General features: G+C 69.5%; 2 protein-coding genes across 2 annotated transcripts; one reads left to right on the forward strand and one right to left on the reverse strand.

Moving 5' to 3' along the window:
• The first annotated feature begins 29 nt into the window (after positions 1–29).
• On the forward strand, positions 30–12784 carry DCST2 (DC-STAMP domain containing 2). Its single transcript, XM_074938997.1, has 16 exons — positions 30–391; positions 818–1110; positions 1403–1573; positions 1763–1864; positions 2643–2837; positions 3261–3326; positions 3723–3936; positions 5017–5174; positions 5293–5457; positions 9156–9323; positions 9623–9723; positions 9994–10124; positions 10674–10801; positions 10966–11059; positions 11903–12163; positions 12655–12784. Exons 1-16 carry the CDS (start codon positions 30–32, stop codon positions 12782–12784), a joined length of 2739 nt encoding a protein of 912 aa, XP_074795098.1.
• A 2795-nt stretch (positions 12785–15579) lies between these two features.
• ZBTB7B (zinc finger and BTB domain containing 7B) lies at positions 15580–18109 on the reverse strand. The gene is made up of 2 exons (XM_074938474.1): positions 16959–18109; positions 15580–16009 (listed from the first exon to the last, which is right to left on the reverse strand). The coding sequence occupies exons 1-2, from the start codon at positions 17963–17965 to the stop codon at positions 15580–15582; spliced, it is 1437 nt and encodes a 478-aa protein (XP_074794575.1). The 5' UTR covers positions 17966–18109.
• Between the last annotated feature and the right edge of the window lie 8615 nt (positions 18110–26724).

Here is a 26724-nt window from a genome sequence, read left to right on the forward strand (position 1 = left end):
CTGCGCCCGCCAGTGCCCGTCTCCCGGCGATGGGCAACAACGCCTGGGCCCCTGCGCCCGCCAGTGCCCCGTCTCCCGGCAACGGGCCGCGACGCCCGCCAGTGCCCGTCTCCCGGCGATGGGCAACAACGCCTGGGCCCCTGCGCCCGCCAGTGCCCGTCTCCCGGCAACGGGCAGCAACGCCTGGGCCCCTGCGCCCGCCAGTGCCCGTCTCCCGGCAACAGGCCACGACGCCCGCCGTGGAACCCTGCCCGAGTGGGACCCGACGGCGCCTGGTGCCTGCGACTCTCCGGCAGTGGGCCGCCAGGTCCCTGGGCCGCTGCACAGCTGCCCCCGTCCCCGCTGCCGCGGCCCCTTGGCCCCAGGCCAGGCTCGAACGCGGACTGGGCTGGTGAGAAGGAGAAACAAGGTCCCCCACTAGCTGGTGCGGGCCAGGGCCAGCTGGGTGCTACCACCCCAGAGCCACATGGGCCAGCCCTAGCATCGCCTGCAGCAGGGCCCAGCTGATCTCTGCAGCACACAGCCCCCCGGCCCAGCCGAGCTCAACGCCCCCCCAGGCTGAGCAGGCAGGAGCCAGCCCCACGCTCACCCAGGCGTGCGGGAGCCGGGCACACCGCGGGCACCTGGAGCAGGAGGGAGCCAAGCAGGTGGGGGGTGGGGCAGGGAGGAGGCGTGGGGAGAGGGGCCGGGGGTCTGGAGGTGTCCGGGTCCCAGCAATGCCTCGTCTCTCTGCAGCCCCGGGCCCCATTCCGTGGGGCGAAGCGGAGGATTCTCCCCCCCGCGCCAGCTCTATGGGGCTTGTCTCAGCTCTCCGCAGGGCTCTGGGCACATCAAGGCAGGGCCCACGGCCCAGGAGCAGGAAGGGCAGTGGCGGGCCAGGGCTGGCGGGGGAGAGCCCCGTGCGGGGCGTGGTGCGCAGCGCGCGTGGCTTCGTCCTGGGCATGACCCTGGCCAGCCTCTACGGTGCCCTGGTGCTCTTCGCACAGAGCTACAGCATCTGGTACTGCCTGGTGTCCACCGCCACCCTGGGCACCGGCCTGGGGCTGGGCATGGCCTTCTCCAGCAAGGTGCGCGTCACCGTCCTGCTCATGCTGCCACACGTCTTCTCCAGTAAGTGCCCCCCACCAGCCCCAGGGTCCCCAGCCCCCCGATCCCACAGGGACCAAAACCAGAGCCGGGATCACCCGGCGTCACACCCCCTGGGGTCCCCGGGCCCAGCCCGACATACCGGCCGTGCCCCTGCCTGGCAGACCGTGCGCGGCCACAGGGAGTGGGCAGAAGGGGCAGCTCGCCCCACACCCTCCACCCAGCTCCCAGTCTGCCCCCCGGGGCACCCTGCATCCCCCCAGACCCTGTCCTGCCTGCCCCACTGACGCCGTGGGGTGCCTGCCGCCCCCTGCAGAGCAGGGGAAGAACATGCTTCTGCTGGTGGCACTGGGCATGGCCATGCAGGGGCCCTGTGCCAACCTCCTGCTGAACTTCGCCCGAGCGGCCCAGTCCGTGTCCTGCGGGGCCGAGCTCACCCTCAACCAGACGGCCGAGATGCTGCAGAGAGCCAGGGAGCCGCTGCTCAGTGAGACGGGGAGCGGGGGGGTCACAAGTGGGGAGCTGGGGGGGCAGGGAGGGATCCGTTGTGGAACCTGGGGGGAGGGCTAGGTGTTTCAGGGGGATTGGGGCATCTCGTGGGGGGTGCTGTGGGGTGCCCTATGTGGGGAGCAGCGGGAGGCCCTTGGGGGGGTGCTCACCATGTCCCCGTCCCCAGACGCCCTGACCAGGATCAAGGCCATCGCCCAGAAGGCCAAGGTGGTGGGCGACCGCGTCCGCAAGTTCTTCCGCTCCGTCATGGATGCCGTGCGACACGTTGGTGAGTCGGGGCGGGGGGGAGGAGCCGGGACAAGGCACCAACAGCGACCACCTCCTGCTGGCCCCCCCAGCCCAGATCAGCTCAGCCTGCAGCCTGCTCAACTCACCCCCGGCCAGCCCCCACCTGCCCCCAGCCAGCCCCCCAGGCCATGGCCCCTCACCTGTCCCACCTGCCCCTGGCTAGTCCCACCCAGGTCAACTCAGCTTGCTGCCTGCCCCCTCCCCCGGCCATAACCCCCCTCCTGTCCCACCCTGCCCCGTCTGACCCCACTCCCTCAGCCACCCAAAACCCCAATCCCCCCTGCCAGCCCCCAGCCTATCTGACCCCTCACCCTAGCCAGCCCCCAAACAGCAACCCTCAACTTGTTCCTCCATACCTGCCTCCAGGCTGGGACTCCATTCGCTACCCCTAGCCAGCCCCCAACCCCAGTCCCATGACCTGTCCCCCCACCCCTTCCAGCCAACCCGCATCCAGCCCCACTCCTGCTTCCGTTCTGTGTGCTTGCTAGGGCGGGGGGAGGTAGGCACCAGCTGTGGCTTGGAGCAAAGCCCATCTCCTGCACCCCACATGGTGCCCCATGGCCCTGCCCTCATGCCCCAATCCCCCCACAGCCCCGTGCCCTCCATGGTGCTGCCCATATGCCCCCTCCCCTGGGCCCCATGATTCTGCCTTCACACCCTGTCTTGCGACCCCTTACTCATGGCCCTACGCCACCTTGCCCACCCTCGAACCCCTGCCCTGCTGCCCCCCAGGATGCCCTGTCATGCCATCCCCACAGCCCGGGCCCTGCGGAACGTGTGGTACTGGTTGGTGCACGTGGGCGAGGTGTGCAACCAGGAGCTGGGCGCCCCCTACACCAAGTGCCTGCGGCTCTTCGACTCTGCCAAGGACGAGTGTGAGCGTGTCATCCCCGCCCTCTTCTTCCTCTGCTACGTCCTCCTCCTCTTCAAGCCGCTCTGTGGCCTGGCCAATGGTGAGTTCCCAGGGCAGGGCCAAGGGTGAGTTCCCCAAGTGGGGCCAATGGTGAGTTCCCTGGGGGCGACCAAGGGTGAGTTCCCTGGGGGCAGGGCTAATGGTGTGTCAGTACGCTGAGGTGGGGCCAATGGTGTATGAGTGTCTCCAGGGGGTGGGCCAACAGTGAGTACCCTCCAGGGGGTGGGGCCAACATCTCCAGGGGGCGGGGCTATGCTCAATCAGAGAATCCCAGCAATGTGGGGCTGGAAGGGACCACGAGGGTGCAGCCCCGGGCGCCGAGGCTGGACCCAGTGACCCTAGACCGGGGAGTGTGGGGTCCCCTTGGGGACTGCTGGGTAGGGCTGGCCGAGGCAATAGGTCCGGAGCCCCCCAGCCCACCTGGGCACAGCTCCCCCCATGCAGCCCCCCACTTTCCCCACAGTGCTCCTGGTCTTCTGCGTCATCCCCCAGTACGTGGGGCCCTTCCTGCGCAGCAAAGTCGTGGCCCGTGAGTGCCGGGGGCCCGGGGTGGGGCGGGGCGGGGCGGGGCGGGGGGGCATGTCCCCAGGACGCAGCCCTCCATGTGCTGGGGCAGGGCTGGCGTGTAGACCTGGGAGCCATGTGCCAGCAGCACTGCACTGCCCAGTGTCCGTTTTCCCCTGGGCCCCAGCCCCCCTGCTCTTCCCCCAGGTCTCCCCCCCTCCTCCAGCCCACTGGGGTCTCCCCCACCCACAGCCCCCTGCCCCCTCCAGGTCTCCTCCCCCTCCAGTCCCCTGTAGGGATTCACATCCCCCCATGGCTCTGCCACCCACCAGCTCTCGCCACCCTGTGGCTTTACCTCCCCACCTCCCTATAGCTCTGCCCCCCCCAGCTCTCACCCCCCGCCCCGTGGCTCGCCCCCCAGCTGTCCTGAGGGTGCTGAACCGCGTGCGCAGGGAGTTTGAGTTCAACATCTCGGCCGTGAACCAGTTCGACGTCAGCCTCAACTCCACCAAGAGCCTGGCCCAGGTGACCCTGGACATCATGGAGGCCATTGGCCTGCGGCTGCAGCCGGCCCACGAGGTGCTGAGCCTCTGCACACACATCTCCTCCGTCGTCCTCCTCTACCTCTACCTGCAGTGAGTGCTTCCTGGGGAGCCCGCCAGGGACAGCCCCCGGGGCCCCTGCTCCAGCCACCGGACCCCACTGCCCCCAGAGCTGGGGGGAGAACCGGGGACCCCTGCTCCAGCCACCGGACCCCACTGCCCCCAGAGCTGGGGGGAGAACCGGGGACCCCTGCTCCAGCCACCAGACCCCACTGCCCCCAGAAAGCCGGGGGGAGAACCGGGGAGTCCTGGCTCCCAGCTCCCTGCTCCAACCACTAGACTCCACTTCCCTCCCAGAGCCAGGGGGGAGAACCCAGGAGTCCTGGCTCCCCTGCCCCGCTCCTGGGGCCGCTCACCCCTGTCACGGAGTCCCTGGGCGATGCCCTGGAGCTGCTCCCCATGAAGCCAGGCAGGACTCTGGGGGAGTCTCCTCTCTGGGAGCAGCCTGTCTCCAGGACACACAGCTCACCCGGCTTCCACCTTCCTGGGTCTGACCTCGGAGCATTCAGCATCCTCTGCCCCTCCGTGCGCTTCCCCCAGCGAGTCCGCCCGGGCGGGGTCCTGGGGCAGACAGAGGGTCCTGCCCCCCAACTCGTCAGTCAGACGTGACTCTCAGCCAGCCAGTAAAACAGAGGTTTATTAGACGACAGGAACATGGTCTAAAACAGAGCTTGTAGGTGCAGAGAACAGGACCCCTCAGCTGGGTCCATTTTGGGGGGCAGTGAGCCAGACAACCCTGTCTGCCCTTCACTCCATGTTGCAGCCAGCCCCAAACTGAAACTCTCTCCAGCCCCTCCTCCTCTGGGCTTTGTCCCTTTCCCGGGCCAGGAGGTCACCGGATTCCTTTGTTCTCCAACCCTTTAGCTCTCACCTTCCAGGGGGGAAGGGCCCAGGCCATCAGTTGCCAGGAAACAGGGTGTCGGCCATTCTCTGTGTCCAGACCCCTGCACACACCTGCCCTCTAGGGCTCAGGCAATGATCACACCCCCTTACCCCACCCCCTAGATACTTAAGAACTGCCTAGGGGAAACTGAGGCACCCCCCACACTATTCAGAGGAACCATTAAGAACAGTCCCGCTTCGTCACACCCCCTCAGCCTGGTGTCCCCGCAGGGCCCTGCTCTATCGCAGACGGTACCTGCACGACGACGACTTCGACAACATCTATATCACCGAGCGCTTCCTGGCCATGGACGTACTGCGGGCGCGGCAGGGCAGGCCCACCGTGCTGCCCCTCTCCGCGCGGGAGAGCACCAAGTACATCTGCCCGGGTAAGGGGCTGCGGGCAGGGCCCAGGGGGAGCAGAAGGGCAGGGCCTTGGGCCAAGGGGGCTGCTCCCGCCTGGCTCCCACCCGTTCTCAATGGAGCGCCGTCTCCCGCCTGGCACAGGCTCCCCATTCCTGTCGCGCCGCGAGCGCTTCGGTTACAGCCTGGCCCTGGTCGGCGTCCTGCGTCACGTGCTCCTCGGCCTCGCCCTCATCCTCCTTGACTACGGCGTCTTCTGGCTGCTTGACCTGGTCCGCTACCAGCTGCACGGCGAGATCGTCGCCAGGGGTGAGTGCCCCGGCCCAGCCCCCGGCCCTCCCCGGCCACCCTTCGGGGCTCCCTCTTTGGCCGGCCGAGCTCCCTGGTGCCCCAGGGATGGCACACTGGGGAGCAGCACATTACCACTAACCTGGCCCTGCCGGAGACGGGGCCCCCAGCCGCTCCCTGCCCACTCCCAGCCCTGCCAGCCGCTGGGCCCCCAGCCGCTCCCCGCCCACACCGGGCCCTGCCGGAGACCGGGCCCCCAGCCACTCCCTGCCCACTCCCAGCCCCGCCAGCCTCTGGGCCCCAGCCGCTCCCTGCCCACACCGGGCCCTGCCGGAGACCGGGCCCCCAGCCGCTCCCTGCCCACTCCCGGCCCTGCCAGCCTCTGGGCCCCCAGCCACTCCCTGCCCACACCCAGCCCTGCCAGAGACCGGGCCCCCAGCTGCTCCCCGCCCACTCCCGGCCCTGCCAGCCGCTGGGCCCCCAGCCACTCCCTGCCCACACCGGGCCCTGCTGGAGACTGGGCCCCCAGCCGCTCCCCGCCCACTCCCAGCCCCGCCAGCCTCTGGGCCCCAGCCGCTCCCTGCCCACACCGGGCCCTGCCGGAGACTGGGCCCCCAGCCGCTCCCTGCCCACTCCCGGCCCTGCCAGTCTCTGGGCCCCCAGCCGCTGCCCGCCCACTCCCGGCCCTGCCAGCCGCTGGGCCCCCAGCCGCTCCCCGCCCACACCGGGCCCTGCCGGAGACCGGGCCCCCAGCCACTCCCTGCCCACTCCCAGCCCCGCCAGCCTCTGGGCCCCAGCCGCTCCCTGCCCACACCGGGCCCTGCCGGAGACTGGGCCCCCAGCCGCTCCCTGCCCACTCCCGGCCCTGCCAGCCGCTGGGCCCCCAGCCACTCCCTGCCCACACCCAGCCCTGCCAGAGACCGGGCCCCCAGCTGCTCCCCGCCCACACCGGGCCCTGCCAGAGACCGGGCCCCCAGCCGCTCCCTGCCCACTCCCGGCCCTGCCAGCCGCTGGGCCCCCAGCCACTCCCTGCCCACACCCAGCCCTGCCAGAGACCGGGCCCCCAGCTGCTCCCCGCCCACACCGGGCCCTGCCAGAGACTGGGCCCCCAGCCGCTCCCTGTGCACTCCCGGCCCTGCCAGCCTCTGGGCCCCCAGCCGCTCCCCGCCCACACCGGGCCCTGCCGGAGACGGGGCCCCCAGCCGCTCCCCGCCCACTCCCAGCCCCGCCAGCCTCTGGGCCCCAGCCGCTCCCTGCCCACACCGGGCCCTGCTGGAGACTGGGCCCCCAGCCGCTCCCCGCCCACTCCCAGCCCCGCCAGCCTCTGGGCCCCAGCCGCTCCCTGCCCACACCGGGCCCTGCCGGAGACTGGGCCCCCAGCCGCTCCCTGCCCACTCCCGGCCCTGCCAGCCTCTGGGCCCCGGCCGCTCCCTGCCCACTCCCGGCCCTGCCAGCCTCTGGGCCCCCAGCCGCTGCCCGCCCACTCCCGGCCCTGCCAGCCTCTGGGCCCCGGCCGCTCCCCACCCACACCGGGCCCTGCTGGAGACCGGGCCCCCAGCCGCTCCCCGCCCACTCCCGGCCCTGCCAGCCTCTGGGCCCCCAGCCGCTCCCTGCCCACACCCAGCCCTGCCAGCCGCTGGGCCCCCAGCCACTCCCTGCCCACACCCAGCCCTGCCAGAGACCGGGCCCCCAGCCGCTCCCTGTGCACTCCCGGCCCTGCCAGCCTCTGGGCCCCCAGCCGCTCCCCGCCCACACCGGGCCCAGCCGGAGACGGGGCCCCCAGCCGCTCCCCGCCCACTCCCAGCCCCGCCAGCCTCTGGGCCCCAGCCGCTCCCTGCCCACACCGGGCCCTGCCAGCCTCTGGGCCCCGGCCGCTCCCCGCCCACACCGGGCCCTGCTGGAGACCGGGCCCCCAGCCGCTCCCCGCCCACTCCCGGCCCTGCCAGCCTCTGGGCCCCCAGCCACTCCCTGCCCACACCCAGCCCTGCCAGAGACCGGGCCCCCAGCTGCTCCCCGCCCACACCGGGACCTGCCAGAGACTGGGCCCCCAGCCGCTCCCTGCCCACTCCCGGCCCTGCCAGCTGCTGGGCCCCCAGCCACTCCCTGCCCACACCCAGCCCTGCCAGAGACCGGGCCCCCAGCTGCTCCCCGCCCACACCGGGCCCTGCCAGAGACCGGGCCCCCAGCCGCTCCCTGTGCACTCCCGGCCCTGCCAGCCTCTGGGCCCCCAGCCGCTCCCCACCCACACCGGGCCCTGCTGGAGACGGGGCCCCCAGCCGCTCCCCGCCCACTCCCAGCCCCGCCAGCCTCTGGGCCCCAGCCGCTCCCTGCCCACACCGGGCCCTGCCGGAGACTGGGCCCCCAGCCGCTCCCTGCCCACTCCCGGCCCTGCCAGCCTCTGGGCCCCGGCCGCTCCCCGCCCACACCGGGACCTGCTGGAGACCGGGCCCCCAGCCGCTCCCCGCCCACTCCCAGCCCCGCCAGCCTCTGGGCCCCCAGCCGCTCCCCGCCCACACCGGGCCCTGCCGGAGACCGGGCCCCCAGCCGCTCCCCGCCCACTCCCGGCCCTGCCAGCCGCTGGGCCCCCAGCCACTCCCTGCCCACACCCAGCCCTGCCAGAGACCGGGCCCCCAGCTGCTCCCCGCCCACACCGGGCCCTGCCAGAGACCGGGCCCCCAGCCGCTCCCTGTGCACTCCCGGCCCTGCCAGCCTCTGGGCCCCCAGCCGCTCCCCGCCCACACCGGGCCCTGCTGGAGACGGGGCCCCCAGCCGCTCCCCGCCCACTCCCAGCCCCGCCAGCCTCTGGGCCCCAGCCGCTCCCTGCCCACACCGGGCCCTGCCGGAGACTGGGCCCCCAGCCGCTCCCTGCCCACTCCCAGCCCCGCCAGCCTCTGGGCCCCCAGCCGCTCCCCGCCCACACCGGGCCCTGCCGGAGACCGGGCCCCCAGCCGCTCCCTGCCCACTCCCGGCCCTGCCAGCCGCTGGGCCCCCAGCCGCTCCCTGCCCACACCGGGCCCTGCCGGAGACCGGGCCCCCAGCCGCTCCCTGCCCACTCCCGGCCCTGCCAGCCGCTGGGCCCCCAGCCACTCCCTGCCCACACCCAGCCCTGCCAGAGACCGGGCCCCCAGCTGCTCCCCGCCCACACCGGGCCCTGCCAGAGACCGGGCCCCCAGCCGCTCCCTGCCCACTCCCGGCCCTGCCAGCCGCTGGGCCCCCAGCCACTCCCTGCCCACACCCAGCCCTGCCAGAGACCGGGCCCCCAGCTGCTCCCCGCCCACACCGGGCCCTGCCAGAGACCGGGCCCCCAGCCGCTCCCTGTGCACTCCCGGCCCTGCCAGCCTCTGGGCCCCCAGCCGCTCCCCGCCCACACCGGGCCCTGCCGGAGACGGGGCCCCCAGCCGCTCCCCGCCCACTCCCAGCCCCGCCAGCCTCTGGGCCCCAGCCGCTCCCTGCCCACACCGGGCCCTGCTGGAGACTGGGCCCCCAGCCGCTCCCCGCCCACTCCCAGCCCCGCCAGCCTCTGGGCCCCCAGCCGCTCCCCGCCCACACCGGGCCCTGCCGGAGACCGGGCCCCCAGCCGCTCCCCGCCCACTCCCAGCCCCGCCAGCCTCTGGGCCCCCAGCCGCTCCCCGCCCACACCGGGCCCTGCCGGAGACCGGGCCCCCAGCCGCTCCCTGCCCACACCGGGCGCTGCACTGACCCGGCCCATCTGCCCACAGCCCCCGTGGTGATGAGCGTCAGTGTGAACGGGACGGGCTACGCGGGCGAGATCTACCGTGACCTGGTCTCGTCGTTCGACGCCCTGCAGCGCGGCAACGTCAGCGTGCTGTCCCGCCGGTGCCGCCTGCGTCCCGCCGAGCCGGACTACCGCACCTACCTGCTCATCGGTGACCAGCCGGGGGGGCGGGGGCGGGCACCCCCCTCACTGCCTGAGCCGGCCTGGGCACAGCCAGGTGCACGTGTGTGCTGGGCGTGCCCCGTCTGCGTGTGCGAGGCCCCGCGTGGCCAAACCTACGGCTCACCAGCCCGCCGGGGAGAGCTGCACCCCCAGGGCTCAGCCTCAGCCCCCCTCCGATCAGCATGGCTGGCAGATGCCCCCCACTGTGCCCAGCACCCCTCTCCCACATTGTGCCCCCCCGCTGTGCCCAGCCCCCCACGTGTGACTGGCACCCCTTCCTGCTCACAGGACTCATGTATGGCGTGTGCTTCTTCATCGCTATCTTCGGCAGCTACGTGGGGCGCTTGCGCAGGGTCGTGTGCGCCTCGTATTACCCCTCCCGCGAGCAGGTGAGACCCCCCGTTAGCCAGAGGGACGGTCGGCCTGGGCCCTTCCCTGGGCCCTCAGCCTGGGAATCTCTCCACACCCCCGCCAGCCAGGCCATGGCCCCTTGCGATGGACGTGGTCCCCCCAGCCCCCCAACGCGCCCCCCCAGCCCCCCACCCCGCGCCGCTCACACGCCCCCTCGCACCCAGCCCCTCCCCCTATGCTCATCCCAGGCCCAGCCCCCCAGTGCTCATGCCCCCTCCCCCCATGGCGCTCACCCCCTTGTGCCCTAGGAGCGGACGTGCTTCCTCTACAACAGCATCCTGACGCGGCGGACAGGCCTGGCGAGCTCCCTGCTCCGGGCCACGAGGCAGCGGGCAGCCGACGAAGGCCACACCAACCTGCTCCTCATCCTCGCCTCCAGGTAAAGGCGCCCCCTCCCCCTGGGGGCCAGCCCCACGGTCCCGAGGGGCCACTGGGAGCTTTGGAGCCGGGGCCTGGGCAGGGTTGAACCGTCCCTGGGGCGCCTGTGGGGGCCTGGTGCTGCCCGGGCCCCTGGGTCTTTCCATGCGGGGGGCTCATGGGATCCATCCCAGGCCCTGGCGGCCAGCCCGCCCCATTCACCCCTGGGGAAGGAGCCAGGAGCCTGGCCGCACCGCGGCCCCTGACTGGCAGCTATGGAGACCTGAGGGGGGGCCTGTGAGCCCTTAGTGCGAGGGGTGGCATGACCCAGTCTGAGATCCCACGGGCCTGTCCCCCCGACCCTGTGTAACCCCCTCTGTGACCACCTCATCAGCCCCCCCACAATGCAATCCCCCCTCCTGTGCAGGTTGAGTGACCCCCACACTGGGTAACCCCCACTCCCCACCCTGCAACCCCCCAACTGTGCAACTCCCTGTTCTGCATGCCCAGTGACCCCCCCCCAGTGCAATCCCCCCTCCTGTGAGTGACCCCCCCAGCGCTATGCCCATAGGTTGCCCCTGTGCGCCTGGCTGGCGCGGAGGATGGGCGTCCACCAGCAGTACTGCATGGGCTGTGGGCACGTCAGCAGGGGGGCCGCCAGCCAGGACTTCATCACCTGCATCACCCCTGGCTGCAGAGGTAGGAAGTGGGGCGCAGGCGACAGCGAGGGGAGGGGAGCCTGGGACTGAGGGGGCAGCAGAGGGCAGGGCTGGAGGGGGAGCGGGGGGTGGGTGACACCCCCCCCGGGCAGGGGCAGCCAGAGCGGAGTCTGACACCCCTCCCTGCCCTGCTCCCCTCCCCAGGGACCTACTGCAGGGCATGCTACCAGCAGCTCAGCAATGTCTGCGCCATCTGCATGGCCCCCCTGGCCTGCCAGGGCGACGTGGACGAAGAGATGTGAGTGGGGGCGGGAGGGGCACAGGCATCAGCTGGGGCAGGGGCGTCATGGGCATGGCTTGCGTGACTTGTGCCCTTCAGGCAATGCCATGAGAACCCCCGGGGGAGGGGTGACATCTCCCCTCCCATTGGCTGCCTGCCCCACCGTCCCACCTCCTTGGGCAGGGTAGCCAATCAGCTGCTGGAGGAGGCAGGCCGTGTTCTCGCCCCCTCCGTTCTCATGGGGTGGGGAACATAAGAAATAGGATCTCAGGCCGCGCCCCTTCCCCCCCCCCCGGCTCCTGTGACCAATGAGATGGCTCCTCTGCCCCCTGCCAAAATCCAGCATGGAATGGGGAGAGGGGACCCCACTGCAGTGCCCCCCCCGGCCTGGGAAAGTGGGTAAAGAGCCCCTGGAGGAGCAGAGGTGGGGCTGGGGGGGGGAGAAGCAGGGCCAAAATCACCTTAATGAATCCGAGAGCCATGGAAACACTAATTGTCCCTCTCAGCACCAGGGTGGTGGGGAAATAAAAATCAAAACACCCCAAAACCCACCAGCTCATCTATGTTTACAGATCTCTGGAGCATGGGGGCCAATCATGTAACGGTGGGGGGAGGGGGGTCCGGTGCATTATTTCTGCCCCCCCCGGCGGCATTGGCCGTTTGATGCCGGTCGTTTAGAGCTCCAACTTGGATACCTGACGACACTACACGCCAGCGGGGGCAGGGGGAAGGAGGCTCGGGGCTGGAGCTGGCGTTGCCGGCTGGGCCCTGGGCTAGGCTCCCCCAGGGCTGGGGTCCAGGCTGTGGGGCCCAGCGGGAGGAGATGGCCCCCCTGCCGCAGCCTTGCCCTGGGCCCCACAGCGACTCCAGTGACGAGGAGACCGTGGGGCTGTGGCTGGGTGCCACACGGGCGCTGCGGGGGCAGGAGCAGGAGCAGAGGTGCCGACTGCGCCAGCTGCTGCGAAGGCGCATCCGCCAGAGGGTGCGAGGCCAGGGGTCCTGCCGGCGCCTGCCCCAGGAGCTGGCCGAGTGGGTCTGGGCCCAGCTGGAGGAGGATGAGAGCGGAGACAGCTCCGGGGCCAGCACTCCCAGCCCCATGGCAGCAGCTGACGACAGCTCCAGGTGAGCGGCTGGGAACGGGGCAGGGGCGTAGGCCCACAGGGGCCAGGTCCAGGCGCCAGGGCCCATAGGGCAGAGCCCAGAGGCCTGTGCTATAGGGGAGGGCCCTTGCCTGCCCCACGCTGCGTCAGCCCAGGCTGCCTTTCCACCCACTTTTCCGGCCTCCGCCCGCCCTGGCACGACTACAGCCCGGCCCGAAAGGCCGAAGGGATTTCGACTGGGGGGCCCTGTGACCTCACGCAGGGGTCTTGCTGCCACCCAAACACGGCCCAGCCCGGATTTCTGAAAGACAATGTTGACAGCCGCTGGGGGGCGAGCTGAAGGGCCCTGGGGAGGGGGGCTCCTGGCCCCCTGGAAGAAGCAGAGAGGGGAGGAGGAGGGAGAGCAGGTACACGGGGAACAGCAGAATTGCATGGGAGGGGAGTGCAGGGGCCAGGTGCTGAAGGCCGATCTGCCAGCACTGATCTCATGGGCCTCATCTCTCTGCCCCCCAGCGACCTGGACTTCGGCTACCAGAACCAGCCTGAGGACAGTGACAGGGAGGGAGGGGCCCTGCCGGGGCCCAGCCCCCCCGAGCCTGCGGAGCTGGAGGAAGTGAAGACAATCCCAGATACCAGCCAGTGAGGGAAGCACCAGCAGCCTGGCCCGTGCCAAGGAGACAGATGCACAGGGCAGGTGGGGGCACTGGGCAGATGGTCCTGCCCCCCAATGCCTGTCTGGCTTCGGGGCTGCACAGACGCTGGCCTGGGCACCAGGCTTCCCCCTGCCTGGGAGCCGGTCCCCAGGGACTGCACGGGAGGGGCAGCCATCAATAAAGTGCCCTGGGGCTCAGGCTGATCTGTGCACTGAACTCTCTGCCATGGGGAGGGGGTGGGGGGGCGGCGGCTCTGGGTGCAAGATGCCCCCCAGCAGGGCTATAAGGAGAGGGCCTAATGTCTGCATCCCCCCGTCTCTCTGTGGCCAGGGGCTGCTGTTACCCTAGAACCCCCCATTTTCCCCCTGCCCCACCAGGGGGTGCTATTGACCCTGCAGAGCCTGGGCTCCAGGGCCAGGAGCAGGATCAGCCCAGGAGCCCTGGGTCCCCAGCACAGGCAGGGTCCGGGGCCAGGCCCTGCTCCCCAAACCAGCCAGCCACACACAGACAGGAGCGCCGAGGGTCCCTGCTTCTCCATTTATTATCAAGCAGCCTTCGTTTAAAAAATAAAAACAGCAACCGAAAAGCGCGTGCGGGGCCCGACCCTGGGCCAGCTCCCGCTGATTCGAGTCGTAGTTTGGTTTCTTTACACTAGAGAAGTTCAAGTAGCCGAGATTTCAAGTTCACCATAAGGCACTTTAAAGCCAGGCCAGGCCCCCCGCCCCGCCCCCGGCAAAGGACTGACACTGATGGCAGACAGCACTGGGGGCTAGGAGGGGGGAGAAATATATTACATCATCTCTTTAAATATAGATAAACTCTGATTTGGGGCTAATACTCCCCGGGTGCTCCGGGGGCTGGGGGGCGCTGCTGCCAGGGCAGACGGGAATGTGCAAACAGCAGAGACGCCCCTCGGGGGAGGAAAGCCGCAGCTCTGAGGTGGCCCCTGGGGCTCATCTGCCTCCGCGGGAGGGTATGGGCCCCCAGCCCACAGAACGGGCCCCCCTCCCCTTCCCGGGCAAACTTGCCCAAATAGTGCAACCAGAGAAAGCAGCGAGGAGTGCAGGGGCGAGTGAGGCCCGCGGGGGGTGGGGGCCTCCTCAGTTAAGGCATGGAGGTGCGCAGGGCACCCTAGATTTGCATTTCCCTGCAGTGGACAGCTGTGGGCAGGGGGCTCTAAATGACACTGACCCACAGTCCAATTCCACAAGCTATTTACAAGGGGGGGGGGTTGAGAAAGCCAGTGGGCGCTGGGGGACACCAGCTCTGCCCCAGGGCACTAAGTGCTTTTCCTCCGCCCAGCCGGTAAATAGAAACATACAGCTTTAAAAACCAGGGGCTGGCGAATGCGCAGGGGTGCGGGGGAGGGCAGCACAGCTCCTCCCAGGGCATCGCTACGTGACCCCCACATCCCCAGGCCCTGCAGGGCCCTAGGCACGCATGGCGCCTGAGCCAGCCAGCCCCACAGGAGGGGGGAGCGTGAAGTCCCCACCCTGCAGAGCCAGCTCCGTGGGGTGCAGGGCCAGCCACAGGCACCAGGGAGGCCACCAGGTGGCGCCCCGTGGCCAGCTGTCAGGGCGGCCCGGCACCCAGTGCTGGGGGTGCACCCAGGCCTGGCACACGGAGGGTTAAACACACCTGATTCATACAGGGAAGGGGCACCTGGTACAAACTGGCTCCAGGTACAGCCTGTCCCACCCGTGGGGCTGGTGGCTCCCTGCCAGCTGGGGCGGTGTGGACATGCTGCCCCCCCACCCAGCTCTGAGCACCAGCCAGCAGGGAGGGGCTGTGAGCTGGCAGAACCGCGAGCTCCCTTCTCATCCCCCCTTGGGCAGCTCAGGCACACCAGCCAGCACCTGGCACTGCCCCCCAGGCTGTGGGAGGGGCAGGGCGAGGCCCCCCCAGCATTTCATTGTGCAAATCCGCCAGGGGGAGTTTCCCCCTTTGCATAATTCAGAACAAACAGCGACGGGAAAAACAGGAACAGAAACTTGCGTCGTCAAGTGAGAGACAGTTTGTGTGGGGAATAGCTTCCCGCCCAGGGAGCAGGGTCAGGCTGCAGCCCCGCCCCAACCTGGGAACAGAACCCAGGAGTCCTGGCCCCCAGACCCCTGCTCTAACCCCTCAGACCCCACTCCCCTCCCAGACCCCTGCTCTAACCCCCCAGACCCCACTCCCCTCCCAGACCTGGGGACAGAACTGAGAAGTCCTGACTCCCAGCCCCCGCATTCTAACCCACCAGACCCCACTCCCCTCCCAGAACCAGGGATAGAACCCAGGAGTCCTGGTTCCCAGCGCCCCCCCCCCTTCTAACCCACCAGATGCCACTCCCCTCCCAAAGCCGAGGACAGGACCCAGGAGTCCTGGCTCCCAGACCCACCTACTCTAACCCACCAGTCCCCCTCCCCTCCCAGAACCCAGGAGTCTTGATTCCCAGTCCTCTGCCAGCTCTTTGAAGAGCGGTGAGACAGGAGGAGAAGAGGCCCAGCCTGCAGCCCTCCCTGGGCAGCCCCGCCTACCGCCCCCCCACAAGACCCACTTGCCCGAAAGCCCCAGACGGTCCTTATTGCTTCTTGTGCCCACTCCCAGCAGGGGCAGGGTCCGTGTGCTCCAGCTGGGGGCGCCGTGATGCACTATCCCCAGGGGGTGCTGGGCCTCCGCCCCGCCCAGCCCCCGCTCACCCCACTCCCAGCCCCGGAGCGGGAGCTGCTGGGGCTGTGCCCGCAGCAGCCCCCCACCAGGGCAGGGCAGCACCCGCCATGGGGATAGCGCCTGGGGCGGGGCCCTACGCTGTCTCCACGGGGACGGCCCCGTCCAGCTGCGGCCCCTCCTCCCCCTCCTCCTCCTCCTCGTCCTCGTTGGGCGGGGGGGCGCGGGCCGGGTCCCAGAAGCGGGCCAGCGAGAGGCGCAGGCTCTCCAGGCGCCCGTTGGACAGGTCAAGGCCCGGGGGGCCGGCGGGCGGCGGGGGGGGCTCCTCGCGCCGGCGCCGGCGCGTCCGCACCTCCAGGCAGTTCTGGCCCTTGAGGTGGCGCTGCAGGTGGTCGTCCTTGGCGAAGGCCTTGTGGCAGAGGTAGCACTCGTAGGGCCGGGCGCCCGTGTGCAGGTGCATGTGGTTCTTCAGGTCGTAGCTGTGCAGGAAGCGAGCGCTGCAGTGCTGGCAGGAGTAGGGCCGCTCGCCCGTGTGCTTCCTCATGTGGATCTTCAGCTTGTCGTTCCTGCGGGGGCGGGGAGAGAGCCGTGAGCGGGGGGTGAGGGCAGGGGCGGAGTGGTGCCCGTCGGCGGGAGGTGCCCGTCGGCAGGGGCAGCGACTCTGGGCCGGGAGAGGCCCAAGCTCAGCCTAAGCCAGGGGCAGGATCACACAAGAACTGCCCCCACTCCCCCGGCCAGAGCTGCTCCCTGCCCCGCCAGCGCACACCACCATTGTCCCAGCTGGGCGCCGTCATCCCTCCCCTGGCATGGGAACATAAGACGGGCCCTACGGGGTCAGACCAAAGGTCCATCTAGCCCAGTAGCCTGTTTTCCAGCAGTGGCCAGTGCCAGGTGCCCCAGAGGGAATGAACAGAACAGGGACTTATCCAGTGATCCATCCCCTGTCGGCCATTCCCAGCTTCTGGCAAACAGCGGCTAGGGACCCCATCCCGGCTAACAGCCATTGAGGGACTGATCCTCCATGAACTGATCTAGTTCTTTTTGGAACCCTGTTATGGTCTCAGCCCTCACAACATCCCCTGGCAAGGAGTTCCAGAGGTTGACTGTGCGTTGTGTGAAAAAATACTTCCTTTGGTTTGTTTTAGACCTGCTGCCTATTCATTTCATTTAGCGTCCCCCCATTCTTGTGTTACGAGAAGGAGTAAATAACATGTCCTTATTTACTTTCTCCACAGCAGTCATGGTTTTATAGACCTCTATCATGTCCCCCCTTAGTCGTGAAGCAGGGGTGCGCGTGGGGAAATCCGCAGGCAAAGCGGGGGGCAGGGGTGCACAGGAGGGAAACCTCCAGGGGGAAGTGGGGGGTGCCGAGGGCACAGCCGTGCACTCACCGGGCGAAGCGGGGGCACTGGGGGGACTCGGTGGGCGAAGCGGGGATGCAGGGGGCACTCACCGGGCGAAGCGGGGGCGCTGGGGGGACTCGGTGGGCGAAGCGGGGATGCAGGGGGCACTCACCGGGTGAAGCGGACACCACACACCTCACAGGCGAACGGCTTCTCGCCAGTGTGGGTGCGCATGTGCCGGGGCAGCTTGCCCGCACCGTGGATGACCTTGTGGCAGACGGGGCACTCCTGGGGCATCTGGGAGCGACGCTTGCGCACCAGCTTGTCCGGGCTGTCCAGGCCGGGGGCCAAGGGCTCCTGCTGCAGGGAGCTCAGGTAGGCCATGAGGTCAGGGTCAATGGGGTCCTCGTCAGAGCCAGCGTCCTCGGGGGACAGGGCTGGCTGGTAGGGGTAGGGATACGGGTAGGGGTAGGGGTGCGGGGGCAGCTCCTCCTCCTCAGCCGCCTCGTAGCCCTCGTAGGGCTGGGCCAGGCCCTCGGGCGCCGGGGGCAGCAGGGGAGAGGGCTCCCGAGGCTCGGGCAAGGGGCTGCCGGGGCCCGGCTCCTCGGTGTGGTGATTGAGCCGGGAGGATCGGGCCTGCAGGAACTTGCGGGTCTTCTTGCTGCGGCGGGGGGCCGGGCGGGCAGGGAGCAGGGTGGCCCCGGGCCCGTCCGGCAGGGCGGCGAAGGCCTCGAGGTAGCGGCGCGCCCGCTCGCAGTCCCCGTCGTCGGGCCCGGGCGCCTCCCGCCCGCTGCCCTGCAGGATCTCCACGCACGCGGCGATGACGCAGGGGATCTCCAGCAGCTGGGCGGCCTGCAGCACCTCGCCCATGTTGGCGCTGCTGATGGTGAGCGTGGCCGTGTAGGCGAACTCCAGCAGCGCGCCCAGCGCCTCGGGCCCCACGAAGTCCAGCTCACAGACCTCCTGCCCCGCGCCGGGCCCCGGCCCCGCGAACAGCTTCTTGAAGTAGCGGCTGCAGCCAGCCAGCACGGCCCGGTGGGTGCGGTACTCCAGCCCCCGCGTCTTGATGGTCACGTCGCACAGCACCCCCAGCTGGCGCTGCTCGTTCAGGCTGCTCAGCAACTCGCTGCTGTGGTCCGGGAAGGGGATGCCGATCAGGTCATCCTCGGGGCTCCCCATCCTCCTCACCTGCGGGCGGAGACAGGGCCTGGTCAGAGCCTTGCGCCCCCGCGCTCCCTGCAGCACCAGCCTCGGCTTCTGCGAGTCTGGGCCGGGGGGCAGCGAAGGCAGCTCCCACGCTGGGACTAGCCCTGCCCCAAGCCAGGCCCTACAGGGGGCTGGGCCCCCTCCCCAGAGCGTCAACACTCAAGCCCCAGGGATAACCCCCTCCACTGCCCAAGGGAGCAGCCAGGGCCCTCAGCCCTACAGGGCCCAGGGGGAGGGAAGCAGCCCACAGGGCCGCATGGAAGTGGGAGGGAGCAGCCACTCAAAGGAAACTTCTGTGGTGAGAGCGTTAGGTGGCTGGCTCCGCCATCGATGGAGGAAACCCCCCCGCCCCGGAGCGGTGCCAATGCCGGTGTGCAGAGGGGGAGTGGGCGTGCAGCCCCCCAGCACAGCAGATTCCTAGAAGAGATAACGCCGGCACCACGCTCCCACGGCACCGATAAAATCTGCCCCGAGGAGCTCAGACTGACGCCAACCAGGCGGGGGGAGCAGTACTTGCGGGACCCCTAAGCAGAGGGCAACGTCTGGTGCTGGGAAGGTGCACCTGAAATTCAGCGGCTCCTTCCCCCCCATCTCAAAGGGGTCAGCAGCCCCCCCCCGCCCCACAGGGCAGGGTTCACTGGCAGACCCACTGAGCTGGGGACCCATTTGCACTAAAGCCAGATGCTGCTAGGGGCTCCCTATCCCCAGCAGGTACCAGCTGCCTCCCAGAGCCGGGGAGGGGGAGAGAAGTCTGTGCAGGAGGCCAGAGCTGGGGAGGGGGGCACAGGGAGCAGGGCAGGGGACGCACCTACACCCAGGGTTTAGATTCACGCCTGGGCAAAGGCCCCCTGCCAGGAACCGGGGCTTCGTCTTCCCCCGCAGCCCAGACACAGCCGCAGCACCCGCTCGCCGCCCCCCTCGGTACGACCACACCAAAGGGGGAAATCTCAGCACGCCGCATTTGAATTAGCACCCGGCGCAGGCGGCTTCCTGAGCCGCCACTCACAGCCCCCCAGCGCCCAGCCCTGAGACCTCCCCTGGCACGCACCAGCTCCCCACGTGGGCATGAGACATGGGCACAGGGCCCCAACCTCACCACCAAGCCCCTAATGGGGCAGATGCCCCCATCCCCGGGGCACACACGGGCCCTGTGCTGGCAGCCCCAGCAGAGGCCAAGCGGACTGGCCTCTCTCTGCCCCAGACAGTGAGGGGACCGGGGGTGGGCAGGGGAGCGTGTCCAGCTGCTACCCGGGCTGCACTGGCGCCAAGCAAGGGTCCCCTGGGCTCTCAGCCAAGTGAAGGGAGCCATGGACCCTGATACAAGCCGCGCCAACCGGGCCCCTCCCCCCCCAAAGCTGAGGGCAGCAGGGCCATGGAGACCAACACCCCTCCCCATCTGGGACACGGGGCTGGGCTTTGTCTGGGGCAGTACCAGCCCCCCCCCCAAGGCCCAGCCCAGCCTCACCCCACCGCACCCCCCTGCCCCAGCCGCATTACAGCCCCTAAGAGCTCCGAGGCCCAGTGACATCACGAGCTCTGAGAGCCCCAGGCCTGCCAGGGAGCCAAACAGTGCGGGGGCAGCTGGGACTTAGCCAGAGCCAGGGATAGAACCCAGGAGTCCTGGCACCCACTGCCCGCCTCTCACCACCAGAGACTGCTGCTGCTGCCGGGGGAGCCTGCCCCAGCGCTCCCCACTCCGAGCTGGTGAGAGGGGCCAAGTGGCGCGGGAGGAGCGCCCAGCGCCGGGGTAGGGCAGGACCCACGGCCGCAGGCGGCTGGGCTGGGGGCAGAGCGTAGCAAGGAATGAGGGTGAGTGAGGGGCCCCTCCCTGTCCCCAGCTGTGCGGGAAGGCAGGGGACATGCCCCCTCTTGCCCAGCTGGGGGAGGTGTGGACGGCAGCCCCATGGCAAACAGGCCCTGCCCCCCACGGCCGCTCCCTGTGCTTGGGTGCCAGCCAGCTGGGGCTGCCTCCCGGTGCAGGGAGGTGGGAACAGCGCTGCCCCTCCCCACTCTGCCAAGCAGGATCCACCGGCAGGGCAGGCAGCAGTCTCCAAGTCAAGCAGGCGCCCGGGAAGGAGGCCACGTCAGGGCCAGTGGGGCGAAGCAGAGCCGGGCTGAAACCCCATCTCCAGGGTTTGGTCCAAGCCCCTGCTCAGATGCCCACACAAGGGACCTGCCAGCTACGCAGACCCTGCTGCCCCGCAGCACCCAGCCCTCCTGCCACGGGGCACTTTGCCTCTCCCATCTCTGGTGATGCTCCGCTCTGGGCTCAGCCCCACCCCAGCCAAAGCAAGGAGCCCCCACTGCTAGGGGATGGGGCCCGAGGCAAGGGCTCCTGCTAGCTGGTGCTTGCCCCTGTTCAGCGCCTGGGGAGTGGGGCTACTGGATGGGAGAGGGGCAGGGACTGGTCCGTGGTCACACAGCAAGCCGGGAAGGGAACCCAGGAGTCCTGGCTCCCAGCCCCACTCACTCTAACTCACCAGACCCCACTCCCCTCCCCGAGCTGGGGACAGAACCCAGGAGTCCTGGCTCCTAGCACTGGGCGTTGAGCACTAGGCCAGGCCTTCTCCCAGCAGCCTCTCTCTCAGAGGGTGCAAGCCGGGCTGGATGAGAGGGAGCAGATTAGCACGGATTAACCCATCCCACCCCTCAGAGCAGACAAGCCGTGACAAAACCCCAATCAGATTAGGAAGGAGATTAGCAGGGGGGATTAGCGGGCAGGAGATTTCACACACAGCAGATCAGCCCCAGTGAGTGGAGGGCACTGGAGTAGTTGAGGGACACCCCCACACACACAGAGCTAGGAGATCCTCAGGGAGCCCCTCACCCCAGGCCAGAGGCACAGGCTATCCCAGGGCCAGGGGGCTCTCAAGGCAGGGACTGTGTCCCCAGAACCCAGCACAACAGGTGCTCCGTGACACAAAGCACTGGCCCAGACGGGGACCCAGCCAGCCCTGGGACGGGGCGCTGAGCTGGGGATACCCGAGCATCTGCCAAGGGCAGAGGGGGAAGCAGAAAGACTGTCAGGAGGGAGGGGCACTGGCAGAACGGGGAGGGGGGCAGACCCGGGAGAGGAGGCAGCTCCAGGCTGGGAGGGAGGGGCACTGGCAGAGCTGGGGGGCAGGCCTGGGCTGGCAGTGAGGGGCACCGGCAGAGCGGGGGTGGGGGTGCCTGGAATAGCAGGGGGCTCCGGGCAGAGCGCGGGGGGGGGGGGCGGTCTGGGATGGCAGGGGGCTCTGGGGGGCGGTCTGGGATTGCCATTTCTCATTCTAGCAGGCCCAGCGCACAGGAATCCAGCCCCCACATATTGTTTTGCCCCCTGTGTCCTGCAGCACCAGGGAGCTGGGGCCAGCCAGAGCCGCCCGAACCCAAACACATGCACGGGAGAGGGGCACCCGGCCTGGCCCTTCACGCTCCGCAGCTCTTCCTGTTTCCAGGGCAGCACCAGATTGCCTGGCAGCTAATGGCCAGGGGGGTGACACATCCCCCCCGCCAATACACCCAAATGGCCCAGGTCCCTGCTGGGAAAATTCCACAGCAGCTCAGGGGCCACATGCAGGGGGACGGGGCCCCTCGCACCGACCTGGGCAGGCTCCCTGGGGCTCCACATTCTGGGCCCCTTGCACCGATGCCCCCACAGAGCCTTGCCCCCTTCCCCGACTGTGCTCCCCCCCCGACCCGCTCCCGACAGGGCTGATGGCTTGGTGCAGCGAGAGCTAACTGAGAACCCCGGCGTTTCGCTCTCGATTCCCCTGCCGGAGTCAGATCCGCCCCCACCCCCCCACGTATCTCGCAGTTTCACAGCTCCTGCCCCCACCCGGGTGCAGCTCTCCCTGCGGGTGCGAGAGAGAGGCCCCCACGCCAACAGCGCTTCCCACCCTGCTGCTGCGCCCAGCCAGACCTCGCCGCTCCCTTTCTCCAGCCCCGGCGGGACCCCTGCTAGAGCCCTTTGGGCAACTCCTCAGGTGGCACCAGCCCCCAGGGGCGCCCCCCACTGCCCGGCATGCCCCAGACCAGGCCCCAGCTCAGCCGGCTAGGGGGCCCCTACATCACAAGTGGGAATCCCCAGCCATTAACCTGCAACCTCTTGGGCGCAGAGGAGAGGGAGGCGAGGAGCAGCGTGCCCCATGCCACAGCTCAGCGTGGGGCCTACCCTGCGCCCGACACAGCAACGGGGTGGGGCCGTGGCCCAGCTGAGCTAGGCAGTGGAGGGTCAGCTGCCTCGTAACCCCCTGGCCTGGCAGATAGGCAACGGTTGGCACACAGACCGGATGGCACTGCCAAGGGGCAGGCCCGTCCCAGTGGCAGGCGGGCAGGCGGACTTTCCATCACACCCACTGCCTCTTACTGCCCCCCCCCAGTGCATCCTCCCCACAGGAGCAGCTCTGCATGTGGAGCCGGAGTTACCATCGAGCCAGATGAGAGCGATAAGCGACGCCGCGGCGGCGGGGGGGGGGGGGGGGCAGGTGTGTGGGTGCAGAGCGCAGCCCGGAAATGGAGAGCGGCCGCACGGCACAGCCCCCGCCCCCTGGAGCAGCCAGGCCCCAGGGCTCTGACCCCACGACCCCCCGGCCAGCCCCTTCAGAGACGGTTCCCCAACCCCTCCCACAGGGGTGGGGGGGTGAACCTGGGCTCGGCCCAGGGAACCACCCCCCGCAGCTGCGAGAAAACAGCAAGTCCCCCACCCCCATTCTTCTGGGCCAGGAGCCACAGCGCCTCCCCAGCCCCGCTGGGCCAAGCTGTGAGCAGGTGGGGCTCCAGCCCCACCCAGCCTTGCTGCAGAGCACAGCCTGGCCTGCACGGGGGTACGGCGGGTCACGCACGGGCAGGGATCCTGCAACCCAACCAGACCAGAGACGCTCGTTAGGATCCCAACGATGGGGAGGAGCGGGGGCCTACGTCTCACCCCCTCCCCTGGTTTACCCAGTGCTCCCCCCCCCAGCCCCCAGCTCAGGCCCATCCGCAGCACCCAGGCCCTTCCCCTGCCGTGACTCATCCACAGCCCCGGCTGGGCGCTTGGGGACAGGGCTCACCCGCGACTCAGCCCTGCAGCGCCCAGCACCACGGGCCCAGAGCAGAGCAGGGCCTGCAGGAGCCGACGGTGCCCCGAACCAAGCCAAGGCGGCACCCTCGCTCTCCCCCAGGCCAGCCATGGAGCAGGGGTGGGGGGACCCCCTGCTCCCAGCACAGCGGCTGGGCCTGCAGCAGCGGGGCCGGGCAGGGCGCCTGGAAGCTGCGTCAGCTCCCGGGGCCAGGCCTGGGCCCAGGGTGATCTCACTCTTTCCAGCGCAGCGCAGCCAGCTCTGGCACCGGAAAGCAGAGCCAGTGCCGGTAAGGGGGGCCTGTTCCCAATCACTGCGGTGAGCCGGGGCCGAGGCGCGCGGCTCCCCACGCCCACGGCTCCTCTCCGAGCTGCCACATCGCCTCGCAGGGGCCCAGCAGTCCCCCCGAGCGGGGGCGGCCCGTCTCCCCAGGTCCCAACAGGCCCTGGCCGTCTCCCCTGGTAACAGGGCCACAGCCCCTGGCGGGGAACAATGCAATCCCCAGCAGGTCAGCCTGACACCATGTGCCCGGCAGGCTGGGCCCGCGCAGAGGCCAGCTCCGCCCCGCCCCGTGTGTCAGCAACGCAGGAGGAGCCCTTGTGCAACTTTATTAGTTACCTGCCCTGCTTCACCTGGCAACCAGGTGGTTCCCAGGGAACGAGCCGCAGCCCAGGTCAGAGCCCTGCCCCTGGCACCGCGCGGGCCTGGGTGCCACCTGGCAAGGGCACAGCCCAACTGCTCGGCTCCTCCTTGCTCTCACGGCCCTTCGTGCGAGGGGCAGGTGGCGGGAGCCGGGTCCTGGGAAACCCTCTCTGCGGGGCTGCCTCAAGCCCCTGCAGTTCCAGCTGGAGACGCTGCATCCAGCGCAGAACTGGGCAGCATTGCCGTGCGTTATTCAACAGCCACCACACCCCACCCCAGAGGCAGCTGCCTCTCAGCACCAGGCGAGGGATCGCTGGGCACTTCACAGAACCAGCAGCTGCCGTCCCCACAGTCACACCTCAGAGCCTGCGTCAGACGCAACAGCAGCCGCCCCATCCTGCTGCCCCCGCGGGGCCCCATGGGGGGCAAACCCCCGAGGTACTGGCAAGCACTGCCCAGCACCCAGCTGGATGGGGCCCTGCTCCAGCCACTGGGGCAATCCAGAGAACCCGCTGCCCTTCACCATCACCCACCCCAGCACCAGCCTCCTTCAGAGCCCTTCCTTCGAGCCCCACTCCCTCCTCCCCGGGGGCAGGACTGGGTTCGGGCTGCTGGCCGGGGCCCCGTGGCAATGGTGATTTAACCCACAACCGGTGGGACCCTGGGGGGGAACCAAATGCCCCGCTGCTAGGGGAACATGCAGGGACCGGAGAGCACCCAGCCCCTCAGCCTCAGCGGCTGTAACTGTTCAGGTTACACCGGAGCCAGGGGCCCCGGGTGAGGGATGCTCTCGAGGGACTTCACAGCTGCACTGGGAAATGTGAGTCACGGGGCAGGTGAGAGCAGCTCTAACCACTGGGACGTATTTCCCTCCTACCCATCCCCAGAGCCAGGAGAGAACCCAGGAGTCCTGGCTCCCAGCCCCCCTGCTCTAACCCCCCAGACCCCACTCCCCTCCCCGAGCCGGGGAGAGAACCCAGGAATCCCGGCTCCCAGCCCCCCCTGCTCTAACCCCCCAGACCCCACTCCCCTCCCCGAGCCGGGAGAGAACCCAGGAGTCCTGGCTCCCAGCCCCCCTGCTCTAACCCCACAGACCCCACTCCCCTCCCCGAGCCGGGGAGAGAACCCAGGAATCCCGGCTCCCAGCCCCCCTTGCTCTAACCCCCCAGACCCCACTCCCCTCCCCAAGCCGGGGAGAGAACCCAGGAGTCCTGGCTCCCAGCCCCCCTGCCCTAGCCCTGAGACACCGCTCTCTCCTTAGCAGGACAATTTCCTCTTTAGTGCAGGGTCCGTCCCAGCGTCTTTGGGGTGGGGGAAGGGGGGGTCTCTCACACCCTGCTGTGGGCTAGGAAGCTGCCCTATTGAATTGCGGACCCCCCTGCCTCCGCCTTCGCCCGGGCTCAGATATGCCCTCGAAGATCCGCAAAATGGCCCCTCCGCAGCATTTTCCTGAGCCCAGCTGGAGCAGCTCACACCCCCTGGCTGGGCTGCCCTCCTCACGGCCCACCGCGGGCCGGCCCAGCGGGAACCAAACCCACGAAGAGCCAGGCACAGAGCAGGCAATCGCCCCAACTCCCGGTAGGGTCTGGCCGCTGGGCTCGGCTACCCCTAGCTGGCCCCTGAGCACTGCCAGCACCCGGGCCTGGCCCTGCGGGGCTGCCCCACCAGGGGAAGGGGAGCATCTAAAGGGGGAAAACCAGATAAGACAGAGCCCCCCCAGGGGAGCTCCAGCCAAGAGAAGGGGGACACAGCCAGCATCTCGCTGCCGAGATCAGAGGTCACCCCCCCACCCGAGCCAGCCCCATGACCGGGGGGCTGCCATGCCAGCCATCTGGCGGCGGTGGGGCCCCGTCGTGCATGCAGGCAGGGGGATGGGGGCTGAGCGGGTGTTGCTCTTTGAAAAACAACGAACACACAAGAAAGGAAATGGTTTTAAACACGGAGGAAAACAAAACCCACCCACCCCATGGCGGGGGGGGCATGGAGCCCCATGGTGGCGGGGGGGAGGGGAGTTGTGTGACACACACCCCCCATTCTGTGCAGCGCGCTGCCAAGCTGCCGGCAGGAGCCAATTGTGCGTCGACCTCCAAGTTCAACTGCATCCACCACCGCATCACCCTGCCAGGTGGCAGCTGGAGCAGAGCGACGGGACCACGGACCCCCCCCCCCACAGGGCACAGTGACGGGACCACGGACCCCCCCCCCACACACACACACAGGGCTCAGCGATGGGGCCACAGACCCCCCACACACACACACACACAGCACAGCGACAGGACCACGGGCCTCCCTCCCCCCACAGGACACAGTGACGGGACCACGGACCCCCCCCACACACACACACAGGGCACAGTGACGGGACCACGGACCCCCCACACACACACACACAGGGCTCAGCGATGGGGCCACGGACCCCCCCCCCACACACACACACAGCACAGCGACAGGACCACGGGCCTCCCTCCCCCCCCCCACAGGACACAGTGATGGGACCACGGACCCCCCCCCACACACACACACACAGGGCACAGTGACGGGACCACGGACCCCCCCCCCCCACACACACACACAGGGCTCAGCGATGGGGCCACGGACCCCTCCCACACACACACACACACACACACACAACACACAGCAGCGACAGGACCACGGGCCTCCCTCCCCCCACAGGACACAGTGATGGGACCACGGACCCCACACACACACACACACACACAGGGCACAGTGACGGGACCACGGACCCCCCCCACACACACACACAGGGCTCAGCGATGGGGCCACGGACCCCTCCCACACACACACACACACACACACACACACAGCACAGCGACAGGACCACGGGCCTCCCTCCCCCCACAGGACACAGCATCGGGACCACGGATCCCACACACACACACAGGGCACAGCGACGGGACCACGGACCCCCCCCCACACACACACACGGCTCAGCGATGGGGCCACGGACCCCGCCCCCCGGGCACGGGGCCAAGGACACCCCCACACACACACATATACAGGGCACAGCGATGGGGCCACGGATCACACACA

Source organism: Natator depressus, chromosome 24 (genome assembly GCF_965152275.1).
Source record: "Natator depressus isolate rNatDep1 chromosome 24, rNatDep2.hap1, whole genome shotgun sequence".
Classification (NCBI taxonomy): Eukaryota; Metazoa; Chordata; order Testudines; family Cheloniidae; genus Natator; species Natator depressus.

Bases quoted from the DNA above. Each gene is read 5' to 3' on its own strand.
- DCST2 (XM_074938997.1), top strand. From the start codon at position 30: ATGGGCAACAACGCCTGGGCCCCTGCGCCCGCCAGTGCCCCGTCTCCC. The intron at 9,324-9,622 runs GTGACCAGCCGG...TCCTGCTCACAG, and splicing joins CCGCACCTACCTGCTCATCG to GACTCATGTATGGCGTGTGC. The intron at 12,164-12,654 runs GTGAGCGGCTGG...TCTGCCCCCCAG, and splicing joins GCAGCTGACGACAGCTCCAG to CGACCTGGACTTCGGCTACC.
- ZBTB7B (XM_074938474.1), bottom strand. From the start codon at position 17,965: ATGGGGAGCCCCGAGGATGACCTGATCGGCATCCCCTTCCCGGACCAC. The intron at 16,010-16,958 runs GTGAGTGCCCCC...CCGCCCCCGCAG, and splicing joins TGTGGTGTCCGCTTCACCCG to GAACGACAAGCTGAAGATCC.